At 47.2% G+C, this 15,868-nt stretch overlaps 1 protein-coding gene across 1 annotated transcript in view; it reads right to left on the reverse strand.

Moving 5' to 3' along the window:
- XKR5 (XK related 5) overlaps positions 1-14,544 on the reverse strand; it is a 42,690-nt gene extending 28,146 nt beyond the window's left edge. Inside the window, exons 1-2 of the mRNA XM_074989157.1 lie at positions 14,539-14,544; positions 14,180-14,392 (exon numbers count right to left, since the gene is read on the reverse strand). Coding sequence (XP_074845258.1) covers positions 14,180-14,392; positions 14,539-14,544 — 219 coding nt within the window. The remainder of the gene's footprint in view (positions 1-14,179; positions 14,393-14,538) is intronic.
- Positions 14,545-15,868: the final 1,324 nt, after the last annotated feature.

Raw genomic sequence — 15,868 nt, forward strand, 5'->3', positions numbered from 1 at the left:
ACAATCCCTTTTGCTTTTGACCGTCCTGAACAACTTGGTATCATCTGCAAACTTTGCCACCTCACTGCTTACCTCATTTTCTAGATCATTGATGAACAAGTTGAACAGGATCGGTCCCAGGACTGACCCCTGGGGAACACCACTAGTTACCCCCCTCCATTGTGAAAATTTACCATTTATTCCAACCCTTTGTTTTCTGTCTTTTAACCAATTCCTGATCCATGAAAGGACCTTTCCTCCTATCCCATGACCACCTAATTTACATAAAAGCCTTTGGTGTGGGACCGTGTCAAAGGCTTTCTGGAAATCTAGGTATATTATGTCCACTGGGTGCCCCTTGTCCGCATGTTTATTAACCCCTTCAAAGAATTCTAATAGATTAGACAGACACGACTTCCCTCTGCAGAAACCATGCTGACTTTTGCCCAACAATTCGTGCTCTTCTATGTGCCTTGCAATTTTACTCTTTACTAGTGTTTCTACTAATTTACCTGGTACTGATGTTAAACTTATCGGTCTATAATTGCCAGGATCTCCTCTAGAGCCTTTTTTAAATATTGGTGTTATATTGGCCATCTTCCAGTCATTTGGTACCAAAGTGGATTTAAAGGATAGGTTACAAACCACTGTTAATAACTCCGCAATTTCACATTTGAGTTCTTTCATCAGCTGTCCATCCCTAGAGTCAAACACACTAGACCAGGGTTTGACTTCACATATCTAATATGGAAGTCAGGGGTGGCAAGATTCGAGGAGGTGGCGAGAAACTTTCCCATCAACCTTCCCCAGTATGGACAGCCAAGTTAGCCGAGCACAGATATGTTGATTTTAGCTATGTAATTGCTGTAGCTAGAATTGTGGATGTGTGGTCGACTTGCTTTGCCTAGTGTAGACATAGCGTTAGTAACAGGGGCCTTGGCACTTAGTCTGCATAGTTGATTGGCCAGGGGCCAGGCTTGGCAGCCTTCAAGCTGACCTCTGAGTGCTGCTTGTATGTCTGAGGGGTGGTACCCAATGGCAGGTTGTGACAGGCCCTGTGTCTTCACTACGGAGAAGTGAGAGATCCAGTTAAGAGAGGAACTCTCACGTCTAAGATCAGATTGGCCTGCAGCCATCAGTCCAAATGAGAGCTGGTGCTCCTGTCTCACTGCTCCCTCAGAGGTGTGTGAGTTCCATATGTCCCTCTCATACCTTCAAATACATCTGCTTTATTCATTTAACAAAACAGGCTTTGGGTTTTTAAAGGGGCCGGGGGCATTTGATGTCGAAGTGGGGGAGAGAAGAAGATGTGGGTAGGGTTAGAAAGGGAAAGATTTTGAGTTGGGAGAAATGCCTCATGGATTTTCCTATGCACCCCTCTTTGTGTGGCCTCAGCTCACCTTTTCCTTGTGCCTTTACCCTGAGTCCTGCCTAATGAGGTCCCAGGGCTTGTGGGGCCTGCAGGGGAACCAGCAGCAAGAGGCGCTCACCAGAGTGCAGGATGAACTGCTATGGACACCAGCAGCCACACAACAATATTGCTTTCACAGCCTTGCCCCTTTAAGCTTCTGCCAACAGCTTCCTCCACGGCACAGCGTGCCCGGCTGGTTCCTGCTGCCTCAAACTGCCATGGAACTCCAACCGCGGGGTCCCTGTGACATCAGCCCCCAGCTGTGATGCTGTGTTAGAACCTTATGCCGCGTCCCTCGGACCATCAGCCCAAACCTTGGCTTAGTAGAGATGATAATAATACGAAACACTTGAAAAGGGTTTCCGGGCTCGCTGGGGAGGAAGCTCACCTCTGTGCAGAGGCCTATACACCAGCTACGTCCCTGTTAATCTGCACAGGGATGGATTCCACCCTGTTATTAGTAGCTGTAATACTTTGTCCTATCACTAGACACCCTATGTGCTCCGCAGTAAACTCGTCCTGAACTCTGTGGCTCTCCAGCACGGCTGACTGAAGCCACAGCCTCAGATAAGTTAAAACCCAGAGGGATTTGTTGGGAATATGAAAACAGGTATTTTTGTTTTGCACTATTAAATGTTAAATTTGATTTCATTTTAAACACTGCTTTATCTCATTAGGGCTAGATCCTAAGGTGGTATAAATGGAAGTCAGTGGAGTTATGCTGATTTATGCCATCTGAGGAGTCAGCTGTAGCTGCTGCTGCTGCTGCTGATGATGATTATGATTTTGCAGCATGCTGGAAACTTCCCAGATGCACACGCAGGGATTGTCCCTGCCACAACAAATTTAATAGGAGGGTGACATAAAGATGTCCTGCTCATTATCAAGTGCCCGCCAAGGCTGGATTATCATCCTGCAGAAGAGAGCAGCCAACATAAAAATCACCACTAGATGGCAACAGCAGCAAGACATTCCATAGAGTTGGTAAAGGAATCCCAGCGTCCTATGTGAGCAACAAAGGCTGTCTCCACAGCTTGCAAACATGTGCACAAGAGAAAAAAAAGGGTCGGGTTAAATAAAGTCTAAACTCATCCTGGCAACTGTCAAAGCTATTACAAATCAACTGTAATGCATGGCTGTGGCCCGAGATCTTTGTTATTTCTCCAGGCCTGTATGTAGAAAGGCTGACACCCAGGGCTGTCCTCAGGCATACACAGCTGTGTAGGGCACCACTACATTTGCTACAAATTTAGTAGTGCCTATGATGCATATGCCTGGGGCCACCACTGGCCCCAGGCAACACTTGCTTTGGCAGCTCCAGTCCCCTGGCTCCCTGCCCTGTACTCTGCATCCCACCCTCATTGGCTCTCAACTCCTGGTCTCCTACGTCTTGCTCCTTTAAAAAAAAAGTGGGCACGTTAGTGTTAGTCTCATCAATGCTGCCAATGGAAGCACATAGTAGCTGTGTCTACACGTGCACGCTACTTCGAAGTAGCGGCACTAACTTCGAAATAGCGCCCGTCGCGGCTACACGCGTCGGGCGCTATTTCGAAGTTAACTTCGACGTTAGGCGGCGAGACGTCGAAGTTGCTAACCTCATGAGGGGATCGGCACAGCGCCCTACTTCGACGTTCAACGTCGAAGTAGGGAACGTGTAGACGATCCGCGTCCCGCAACGTCGAAATTGCCGGGTCCTCCATGGCGGCCATCAGCTGGGGGGTTGAGAGATGCTCTCTCCCCAGCCCCTGCGGGGCTCTATGGTCACCGTGGGCAGCAGCCCTTAGCCCAGGGCTTCTGGCTGCTGCTGCGGCAGCTGGGGATCCATGCTGCAGGCACAGGGTCTGCAACCAGTTGTCGGCTCTGTGTATCTTGTGTTGTTTAGTGCAACTGTGTCTGGGAGGGGCCCTTTAAGGGAGCGGCTGGCTGTTGAGTCCGCCCTGTGACCCTGTCTGCAGCTGTGCCTGGCACCCTTATTTCGATGTGTGCTACTTTGGCGTGTAGACGTTCCCTCGCAGCGCCTATTTCGATGTGGTGCCGCGCAACGTCGAAGTTGAACATCGACATTGCCAGCCCTGAAGGACGTGTAGACGTTATTCATCGAAATAGCCTATTTTGATGTTGGCTTCACGTGTAGACGTAGCCATTGTTAGCAAGACAGATATCTTCACAAAGTCATAAAGGGGGCGGGGGTGTCTCTGAGGTTGCCCCTGCCTTGTATCTGTGTCCAGCCTGGCTGGTGCCAGGGCCTCTCTGTGAGGTCACCACCTCTCCGCCACCTTTCCCAAACAGGTTCTGGTCCTGCAACAGGCCTTTCTGATGTCCTGCCCCTGGCCAGCTCCTTGGGGCATACTGAATTATCAGAATAAAGTGTTCTCAAACAATCTACAGAAAAACAATTGTTTGTAGTCATTATTCCTCAAGTACAGAGCCCCTTGTCAGCAGGATGAACTAGGAATAGTTACAGAGATGTAGCCATGTTAGTCTGTACTCCAACAAAACAAAGCAGCAGAAATGTAGCACTTTAAAGACTAACAACATGATTTATTCGGTGATGAGCTTTCGTGGGACAGACCTACTTCTTCAAATCAATTTCATTTCGAATACGGACTGACATTTATAAGTACAGAGGGCCAATAAAAAATTGCAATAAAATCTGACAAATCAAATAGGATTGAAGGAAGGGGGTGAGAGGTGGGGGGATGTTAATTGTCCTGTCGAGATAATTACAAGCATCAAAGGAAAGGCAGCAGTCCTTGTAATGTGTGAGGTAATTGATGTTTCTGTTCGGGCCACATGTTAATGTGTGGAATTTGAAAATGTACTCTAACTCACAAATCGCTCCCTCTAATCTGTTGTTAAATTCTTTCTGTTCTAGGACACAAATTCTCAGGTCTTCAACAGAATGGCCCACTCCATTAACAGAATTAACATGGCCTACTCCACTTCAGTGGAATAGGAATAGCCTTTTTTGGTTGTAAACCACACAGAATTTAGCTGTGGATGTAGGAATACTGACAGAAGAGACAGTGGGTGGGGAAAATGTAAAGGTGCACTACTGAGGTATGATAGGCCACAGACCTATCTAAGTAACTCTGCATTGGTCATGGAGGTTGCCCTTGCACCTACATATAATTATAAATGTCCCTTTAAAATTAAAGGGGTGCCACCTGTTTGAAATCTAATCAGTTAAAAATAATCAGTTTAAAATAGTTTGAAAGGCTATTTGTGCCCTGGGTCCCCTCACACAATTTTTGTGGTTTTACAATTACCTTTGTCTTTCCTCTGTTTCTTGCCAACTTAATAGCCAACCCAGAGGGAGTCACGATGCTGACAATACATAAAAAGTCATCAAAGTATAGGGAAGGGGTCTAGGGGTCATGGAGCTCCACTGTGGATGTTACACACTGTAAAGTCAAGCACTGGCTGAAACCACCAACTGAAAGGATTTGTAACAATTGTAAGCAACAAAGATCCACCATTAGGATCTTACTGGAACCGACAGAGATGTATGGGCCATCACCTGCAAACATCCAGGTGTTGAAAAAACATGCAATAGGGACCTTTTTAGGCTATTGTCTTTTTAATTGTAAAAAATAAGCTAGCTGGGGATTTCTAAAGGAGAGGCATGATCAAAACAGTCGCCGAGCCTCCCACCAACACACACACACACTTCAGAACAATTATCTCAAACCACCTCGCTTTTATTAAAAGGAAAAGTAACACATTTTTATATGGGGGGCATGCAGGAATTTCACCAGGTCACAAAGTTCTTTACAGGTCATATAAACAGCACCTTAACCTTCCATTGAAACAGGATCTGATGATTTTAGAAGCAAGTAGCCATCTGCCAAATTCCCACAGATCCTGACTGGACAATCAGTTAAACTGTCGCGTATACAAAGAAAAGAGAATCAGTTTTTGTGGTGTTTGCCACTGAACAGGGCTAATAGGATGTTTGATTTTAAATCAAACATCACAGGAGGAATTGCTCAGTCACTCTGTGGTGGGCGAAGAGGTTCCTGGTGAACTCCATCACTGGAAATTCATTTTCCCTACTGTGACATGCTGGTACAGAACAGACTAACATGGCTCCCTCTCTGTTACTGTGCTGGTACAGAGTTCAAGTGGGAATAGTCCTATGACTCTGAACAGGTTAATTGGCTGCCTGTAAAAACTTCACTGGAGAAAAACACGGTTCACATTGAAGTACATTGTTTTATTAAAAACACCTGGGACACAGCTAATGCTAAAATGGAGGATAATTATTTAGGTGATGAATAATTCACTCTTCAAGAATGATGGGAAATTCTGTTTCTGTTAGTTGTGAACTCTGGCAATTCCATGCTAGCAGCCTGGCCAGGTGTTGGCACAGATCTTTCTGCATGCAAATTGAATCAGTCTAGAGAGCCACCCTGCAGCTGCTTAGCCTGGTCACCTCAAGCTTAGTTCCTACAAGCCCAAGGGGCTCCCAGTTTCACACGACCTTTCCTCAACATGCATCTGTTTCTTTCCTAGGTGGGAAAAATCTCTCACCCTCCCAACAGACACCTGTCGGAGGTGATCTAGACAGTGCTCGGTCCTGTTGAGAGGGCAGGGAACTGGACTTAATGACCTCTTGAGGTCCCTTCCAGTTCTAGTGTTCTATGATTCTATGAACTGCTTCTCAGGGAGCCATACCTGATGCAACTCTAATTTGACCAGCCTGGGAGTGCTATATAGTTTATGATGGATATTGCTTGAAACAAGCAGAGCAGGAATAAAACAAGCTGCAGATTTGCCATGTGGCTGAATTAGCTTCACAAAGGAGTCTCCATGTTTGAAACATTAAAAAAAACCTGAGGCTGTATGGTGGTAGGTTTTTAATCAGGATCTTGTGCAGTGCCAAGACAAACTATTTAAAATAAATTAAGTATGTTACGTCGATAGTCACCTTTATTAAATTTATTCCATGAAAATGAAAAAAACATTTATGTAGAAAGAAAGAAAATACAGATACATTGAGCCGGAAGAAAACTTGGGGGGTCATTGAGTTCAGTTCCCTGCCCTCTTGGCAGGACCAAGCACCATCTTTTGTTTCTTAAATAATCTATTTGCGCCAGATCCCTAAAGGGCCCCCCCTCACTGATTGAGCTCACAACCCTGGGTTTAGCAGGCTAATGCTCAAACCACTGAACTATCCATTTAACATGAACTAGTGCCCCAGCCATGTTGAATGGGATTAACTGTATTTCTAATCTTTACTTCTTTATTGATCGAGTCAGCTTTCCTGGGATTGATGTCAGGCTAAGAGGCCTAGAGTTACACGGCCCACCTTTTCTGATTGTTGGCGTAACAGGCATACTCTTCTGAAATTTTCTTAATACTCCATAATTTATTAAAAATAATCAGTGGACCAGAGACCTCCTCACTCAACTATTTTAGGACTTTGCAATGCAAGTTATCCAGGCCTGCTGATTTAAAGCTATCTAGTCCTAACAGATGCTGTTTAACCTATACCTTAGAACCTAATGGCCTAGTAGTAGTTCATGATCCTTCTATAAGATAAACTGTCTTTCCAAATACTTAAGTGGACTATGTATTGAACATTTCTGCTTTTTATGACTCCTTATTAACAAGTTCACCATCCTCTAGGAGTGGGCCCATAGCATACAGATTTCTTTTCTTCTTTATATATTCAAAAAAAGTCCTTCTTGTCCTGAGCCCAGCCAGCCATGGAGTCTTCTCTAATATCCTTAGCTTCTCTTATCATCTTGCAACACTTCATCACTTCTAATTTAGATTGATTGCTACCTATTTCCCATGTTTCACATTTATTGTAGATTATGTTTTATTTCTGATTGTTGCCTTCACTGGTCCTTCTGACTGGTAGGGTGGACACAGTCCCTGCACTGTCTCTTGCAGACTTTTTTTTCTGGCTAGATTTCTCTATTCTAACCTTACAAGCAGTGTAGACAATGGTGTGTTTGGGCTCCAAATTCTGCCCATATATGAAGCTTTGGCAGCACATGGAGGCTGTAAAAGCATCAAAATGGTCTGGGGCAGAATTCTGCCAAAGCATGGGGAACACATGGTTGCCATAATAGGTCTGTGCTGTCTGGGTTGCAAGCACAGGAGCTGTGGTCATGCTGGAGACATTACTGGAGGCTATCAGGTCTATGGGGGCAAGTCCCGTAACACTGAGAACTGTGAGGACTGTGGGCTGCTCCAGGCTGTGGATTAGCAATTGGGAAACATGGGTAAGGCAGTCATAAGTAAGAGCAGCCATTGGTGACCTAACATGTGGGCAGCCCAAAAGTGGCTTAAGCTTTCGTTGTGATTTGCCGCTGGACTGTGATACAAACCCTGAGCCTGCAACAGCATTAAACTACAGCTTGGCTATTAGACAGGAACAAATATTTCTGTTCACACAGCAATGTTTCCCTCATGCAACATTGAACTTACCATTGACAGCAGCTGTACTTTTGAGAGCATATGCTAATGAATCTATAATTTTCAGGACATGGTCCACTGAAACAGATACCGCCAGCATGTCTGCATCGTCTCCTGGAGCCCCAAGCCTGGGAGAATTCTGCATAATGAGAAAAAGCATCTTAATCACCCTTCTGTAGAGCAGGGTAAATGAGCAGCGATTCTTGGACAACAGGCATTCCTCATTCACTGAGACTGGTGGAAGTCATCGTAAACATCTTCCAGGCCTGAAGTTTATCACAGGGTTAGTTTCTCTGCACATACAATGACAGCCTCTGAGCAAACAAGTGAGTGAGTTAATTATATAGGCACCCTGACTCTCTAGCTGCAGAGTTAAGAACATTATGAGCATTGCTGCCCATATCATCAACTTCTCTAGTTTCTTTGAGTCCCCCTGGCCATTCCTAAGCATACAGCTCCATATGCATTTCAGCGCTTCATTAGTAAACTTCGAAATGGCCATTTGCGTGGCCATTTCGAAGTTTGGGGCACGTGTAGACACGGCCCATCTCTCCCCATACTGGCAAATAGCCATTGGTGGATCCATTGTCCATGAATTTATCCAGTTCTTTTTTGAATTCTGGATCCATTACTAGTGATAGTTATCAATATAGAGCCATAGGAAAACTAGAGAAATACAATAATGTGAGGCAATATATATTTTTAAAACAGATGTTTTGTAAGTAATTGTCATTAACCATCCTCCTAAATTAGGTTTCTCATGATAATCTCATTCTCCTTAGTCAAAGTACAGATGGGAGAGTTATCACATAAGGAATGTATTTTATTAGCCAGTATAGAATTTAGCACAATTACGAAAATACAGAGAGCAAAATAAAGGTTGTTGGCTGCTCATGTTTATGAAGTTTATAAAAACAAATTCCTCATGTGATGTTACAATTTATTAAGAGATAATAAAACACATCGGATCATTCTAGGTCAGATTATAGTCACTTTTCTTAGTTAATTTTTACTCAAGTTATGTACAATGCTGCACAAGTGACTTTTGTACCAACATGTTACAAGTTACTTAAATTCTAAGAATGATAATTCAATTACTTATCACACACTAAACCCTAGACAGATAATGATGTAAAGTATTCCAGCTTCTCTGAAATGTTATCAGTATTTTGGACCCTTAGATGATGTTAGCTAAATATTCTGATAGTGGTTACAATAATCAGGCAATCCAAAACTTCTTCCTCTTTTTGGGTAAGACACTGTCAATTTCTCTCAACCACAAAAATGGGTACACTCTGAACCATGCAGGGTTTCTCTCAGATAACCTTTGCTGCACCAAGTATTTCCTTTTACAAATATTTCTCAACCTCAACATTTACAATCACATATGGAATCACCCTAATTTCTAGACAACTCAGCTTTAGTTTGTCTGTGAAATACAGGCTGAACCTCTCTAGTCCGGCACTCTCTCGTCCAGCACCATCCATAATCCATCCTGATTTTAGTTATCTGGATGACCACTTATGGGTTTGACCACATTTCCCAAGCTCCCCTAAAATTTGTTTACAGCCATCAGTCCAGGATCTCAGTGTTCTGTGTTGTTATTTTGCTGTAATTTACCCCTGAGTGTCTGCTGTGAGCCCACTAAGCAGCAGAAGGGTTGGTAATGCAGCTAGACAATATTGGTCTCCTATGGTGTGGCAAATTCTCTCGTCAGGCACCGGTCAGGTGCTGAGGGTGTTGGACTAGAGAGGCTCAACCAGAACAAGTACATATCTCATGTTCACCCTCCTGGCCCAAAGGTTGGAAACTTTCAGATAACAGGGAGTTTGGCTGAAGTGAAATGAGGAAATTTAGCTCTAGAAGCCCAGGGCAGAAGGAACAAGAAGGGCAAATCTAAGCCATCCTTCATGTGACGTGGGTCCCAGCAGGGTGTCGACAGAGCCCAAGGAGAGCAGAGATAAGGGTGGAGGAGACAAAAGTGGGAGGAAAGAGGGAAGGAGAAGAAAAGGAACTGCGGGAGAGAGGCGCTGCCTCGGCTCTGCATGAGGGCTCCTCAGCACTGACAGCCGGGGAACCAGCCCACCCTGCCCTTCGCTCTTTGTACGGGTGCTGGCAGAACATACCCTAGCATTGCGTTCTCTCCTCACTTGGCTGGTCCCTTTTCTAGCCTACACCCTCCTCCCATTCCCCTCACTCCTGCCTTGTTCCCTTCCTTTAACTCTTCTCTTTTCTTCCACTGTCCTTTCTCCCCCAACTCCCTTTCCATTCAGCCCTCACCTTAACCCCTTCACCAATTTCGGTCTTGCTTGTTTGCTCTCCTCCCCAGCTTCTCTCTCTTTCTTCCCCCCTCTTCTCACTGGCCTCATCCCCAACCCCAGAAGTCCTCCCAACCTGCAGCTCTCCCTGCCTTAGTACTACTTAGCCAGTGGGTGCTTAACACAGCTCTGCCTGGGAGACACAACATGCATTCCAATAGCTGCGGTTTCTGGAAAAAGGGAATGTGGATAACTGGAGTGATTCTGCAGATGGATTTACCTCAATTACCTTTAAAATAACCAACTTTTCATTGGGGTAAAGAAAATGTGTGCAGTTTTGCTACTTATCCATTTAAATTGGCATGATAGTGAGTTCGCCAGCGCCGCCTCCCAGTAGTCCTGAGTGGTTGCTAGGAAATTCATTCAGGTAGTTCATTCAGTGCTTGTTCTCTTTCAGGGTTTTGCAGCTGTCTGCCTAGATAGGACTTTAAAAGGAGAGTTAATAGGGGGATGATCAGAAGAGTGACTTTAGTGGTTACCAGACACGGGGCGCTCTCCTTAGCCAGGTGACGACAGTCCCACTCGCTAGGTAACGACAGTCCCACCTGAGAGAGTGAAGCTTTGAGCAGAACAGAACAGAACTGCCTGTTTCATACAGTTGCTGAAGGCTTGGTTTCTTCTTAGCAAAGAAGCCGAGGGCCAATCAGAATGTGACCCTCTTCTTCTAGGAGGATTTGAAATGTGCAACCACAGTTTGGGGGTTGGAATTCTTGCAACTCTGGCTGTGGAAAACTCCATGGACTTTGTGCAAACATATTGTGCCATCCCAGCTTGTGCAAGACATGTCAAGCCATAGAAGTTTGTGCAAAACGTCTTGGGACAAATAACGAACTCCTCTGACCAGCAGTACTTCCTCAGGCCACTCTTCCTAGGACTCCGTCCCTCTCTGCTCTTGGTCAGTTTGAAACCTCTCAATGTCCTTCCACAAGTGGAAGTTTCTTTGCCATCACATTAAGCTGCTTGAAGAAACATCTTTCTTCTTGTCAGGAGAGATTCTATAGGTAAAGTCCTTTCACATACCTTGATGAGTCTGTATGTATTTCATAGCTCATCACTCTGCAACCTAAAACTACTGGACTCATTTGCTTGGTGGATTACTAATAAAGTGGAACAAGAAGTACTGTGGCATCTTATAGACTAACAGATACTTTGGAGCATAAACTTTTGTAGGCAAAGACCCACTTCATCAGATGAATGAGCAGTGGGGAGGGGGGGTGTTTCAGAGAGGTATTTAAAGAGTGGGGTCCCAGTAAAAGGGAGGGCCGGGGCTGACTAGGTCTATTCAGTCAGGGTGGAAATAGCCCATTATCAGTAGTATGTATCAAAAGAGGAAAAAACAAGTCAGATAAATCAGGGGGGATGTGGCCCATCATCAGAATCTAATGTGGAGGTGTTAACACCCAAAGCAGAGAAGCTGCTTTTGTAAGGGGCCCACAGCCACTCCTAGTCTGTGTTTAATCTTTGTTTGATAGAGTCAAATTTGCAAATAAATTGCAGCTCAGAGATTTCTCTCTCCATTTAATTTTTGAAATGTCTTTGTTTTAGGACTGCTACTTTTACATCTGTTACTGAGTGTCCAGGGAGGTTGAAATGTTCTTCTACAGGTTTTTGTATATTACCATTCCTGATGTCTGATATACGTCCATTTATTCTTTTACATACAGGCTGTCCAGTTTGGCCAATATAGATTGCAGTGGGGCATTGCTGGCATATGATGGCATATATTATATTAGTAGATGTGCAGGTAAAGAGCTCCTTATGGTGTGGTTGAGGTCCTGTGATGATGTCAGTGGTATAGATATGTGAGCAGAGTTGGCAGCAAGGTTTGTTGCAGGGATTGGTTCCAGGTTTAGAGCTATTGTGTTGTGGTCTATAGTTGCTGGTGAGAATTTGTTTAAGGTTGGCAGGCTGTCTGTAGGTGACAACAAACCTGCCTTCCAAGGTCTGTGAGAGTGAAGGATCATTGTCCAGGATGGGTTGCAGATCCCTGATGATGCATTGGAGAGGCCTTAGCTGGGGGCTGTATGTGATGGCCAGTGGTGTTTCTTGTTTTCCTTGCGAGGCCTGTCTTGTAGCAGGTGGCTTCTGGCTACCCATCTGGCTCCATCAACCTGTTTCTTCACTTCCTTAGGTGCGTATGTATTTTTGACATTTCATGGAAATCTGTTTACTGAGCTGAAATACATACCAGAAAACTATTACACAGTGGCTGCGTCTACACTAGGTGGCTTCTTTGAAGTAGCCTGCACAACTTCAAACTAGTATACATTGCGTCTACACACACCGCACGTTACTTCAAGTTGAAATCGATGTTAGATGGCGCGACTTTGAAATCGATATTCCTATCAGAAGATGGGAATTGCGCTCTATTGTGACGTTGAATGTCGAAGTAAGGAATGTGTAGATGATCTGCATCCCGCTTCTTTGAAATAACGAGGTCCTCCATGGTGGCAATCAGCTATGGGGTTGAGATGTGCTGTCCAGCCACTGTGGGGCTGTATGATCATCACATGCAGCAGCCCTTAAAGCCCCACAGACCTGGACTTCCTGTGGCAGGAAGCTGAGAGTGTGCAGGCAAGAGCACCCACACGTGCTCACCCTGCACGCCCTCCACGACACCCTGAGCTGCCCACCCTCCACCCATGGCAGCCAGCCAGCCCCCTGATCTCCCCCAGGGCTCCCACCACAGGGGACCCAGGGCTCCCAGGCATCCAGCCGGTGGGGTATGAAGTGTTGGGGCCCCTCCTGGATGGACGCTGAGCTCCAAGACCTGCTGGGGCTCTGGGGCAAGGAGGAGGTGCTCCATGTAATCAGGAGTAAGCAGTGGAATGCAGAAGCAGTCACCCATCTGGCCCAGAGCCTGACCACCCGGGGTCACCCTGCCCACACTCTGGATCACATCTGGAGCAAAGTAGAGGAGATGAGCAGGATTACGCCCAGGCCCAGGACCTGGCCAGCTGGTCTGGGGCTGCCCCCACCACTTGCCCCTATTACAGGGACTTCAGAAGCATCCTGGCCCTGGGACACTTCCTTTCCCCACGGCCACCCTTGACACCATGGCCAAAGAGCCCCAGCAGGCCTTGGAGTTGGAGTCCAGCCCAAAGGCCAGCCCTGCATCCCAGGGGCCACCAGAGGAGACAGCCCTTGGGACCCCTGAGGAGGGTTCCACCAGTGAGGAGGGAGAGCTCCTCATTGACCTCCCATCCAGGAGATCCAGTCAGGCGTCTGGCCGACGGGCATCACCTGACCATGGCAGTGGACCATCAGGTACGTACCCCACAGGGCACACACCTCTGGGCCACAGGGTGTGGGCACCAGACATGACCGAGGGACCCCACACTCCCAGCAGACCCCAGCCACCCACGACCCAGTCACAGCATGGCCCTGGGACAGTGGCATGGCTGCTAGGGCCCGTCAGCACCTGCTCTCATGGACAGTGCCATGGCCTAACCTGGGGGAGAGGGGGGCAACCACACAATGGGGCCACCCACAGGAACACCGAGCACACAGACGGGGGACTGGGGACAGGGACCCGGCACCCATGGGGGGATGTGGTGCGTGGGCCATGGGCCTGGGCTTAGTACTAACGGCCTTCTTCTCTCTCCGTCCCCATTTCCGCAGCCTCACCACCTGAGGCCCTGGACAGCCAGGCGCCATCTGTCATCCTGGAGAACCCCCCGGGGTCCAGGGACCGCCAGCGCCTGAGGACATTGGCAGTGCTGGGATGGGCTTACCCCCGCCAGACCCAGGGGACAGCCACTGGGGACCTCCAGCTCTTGATGACTCTCTGTTGGAGGTAGCCAAGAAGATGATCCGCCAAGACCAAACGGAGGCTGCCTGGTGCTGGGAAGCGTGGCAGGTCTTCATGGAGGTGTTCAGGGACATCGCCAGGTCATTCTGGGAGGTTGTGGCCCAGCTCCTTCCTCCCACCACCTCCCCTGCCGCCCTGCCTGCTGCCCCACCTGCCACTGAACCTGCAAGCCCCCCAGGACTGGTGCTCACAGGGGCAGAAGACTGTGTGGGGGCGGCATCCTGACCCTACCTGCTGGTCCTCCTGGCTCCCAGCCAGCTGCCCTGAGGACCACAGACAAGGTGGTGGGGCGCTGTGGTCTGGGGTGTGGATAAGGATATGGGTCCAGTCCAGGGTCCTGAAGCAGTTTGGATACCTCATGGCAGTAAAGCCCGCGACATCCACGTCCAGGTTCTTGATGCAGATGACTCTGTGGAGGATCAGGGCGTTCAGTGCACTGACCACCTGTGGGGAGGGGACATGAGCAACCATGAGGGTGTGCAGGGTGCCCTGGCCACCCCCGGGGCATCTCTCCTGGGCACCTCCTCCCAGGCACTCCCCGTATCCCAGCCCCCCACTCGCCCGGTGTGTGCGTGCTCAGGCCTCCTTACCTTCATGACAACAGCCCCCACTGCGGCCTTGCCCATGCCAAACTGGTGGCCCACCAAGCGGTAGCTGTCTGGAGTGGCCAGCTTCCAGACAGCTGTAGCGACCCTCTTGTTGATGGTGAGGGCACATCACATCTGGGTGTCCTGGTGCCTCAGTGCGGAAGTGAGCCACTGGCAGAGCTCCAGACAGGTCTGCTGGCGCACGTGGAAGTTCTGCAGCCACATGTTGCCATCCCACTCCCCCATTATTTGGTGCTGCTACCGCTCCGAGCTGGTGGGGTAGCTCCAGAGGCGGCAGAGCACCGGGAAGGTCGTGTCTACACTAGCCCCTCCTTTTGGAGAGGCTGGTAATGAGGGATTTCACCAGATGCTAATGAGGTGCTGCCATGAATATGCAGTGTCTCATTAGCATAATAGTGGCTGCGTTCGATTCAAAAGTGCCGCTTTCAAAAAGGCATGCTGCCCATGTAGACGGGGACCTTTCCAAAGGACCCTGTTTTCGAAAGCCACTTCTTCCCTCGCTGCCTCCCTTTGTCTGCCTCCTTCTTAAGCCATTCTCTTCCCCCTAACTCCTGCCCTGTCGCCCTTTGTCCTTTTTCTGCTTGAGCCCTTCTTCTTTCACAGTCCACCTTAACCCCTTCATCAGTTTCCTTCCTTCTTGTTTGCTCTTTTTCTTTCTCTTCTTCAGCTTTTCTTACCTCTCCTAAGTTGCCACTTATCCTTCTCTCCTTTTTCTCTCTTTCCTCCTATCCAACTCCAGAAATCCCCCAACGTGCAGTTCGCATCATCTGGATGTTAGTCAGTGGGGCTGTGTCTTCACTATCCCTCCCTTTCAGAAGGGGTATGTAAATGCAGCGGATTGAAAATGCTAATATGGCTCTGATATGAATATTTAGCACCTCATTTGCTTAATGACAGCCACCCGCTGCATCAAAAGTGCTGCTTTTGAAATGTAAAATAGCCCTGTAGATGGGGTTCCTTAGAAAAGAAGCCCCATTTTTGGAAACACTCTTCTTTCCAATTTGTTTGTCTGGGATTGTGTCTACACTGCAGTTATTCTGGAATAGTTTATTTTGGAGTTATTATTCTAAAATAAACTTTTCCAGAATAATGTGTCCATACTATAGGGAAGCCCCAAGATAAGCAAAACTTATTCCAAAACAGAGTGTCCACAAAAATAGAGTCTATTTTAGGTTCGAGCTTCCTGGGAGCTCTAATCCAAAATACCATTTCTACACAGCTGCGTTATTTTGGAATAAACTATTCCAGAATATCTTATTTTGAAATAGTTTTTATAGCCCCTATGTCAAAAGATCTCTTTTGCAATAGGGGT

The sequence above is a fragment of the Carettochelys insculpta genome, chromosome 3 (assembly GCF_033958435.1).
Source record: "Carettochelys insculpta isolate YL-2023 chromosome 3, ASM3395843v1, whole genome shotgun sequence".
In the NCBI taxonomy this organism is placed as follows: Eukaryota; Metazoa; Chordata; order Testudines; family Carettochelyidae; genus Carettochelys; species Carettochelys insculpta.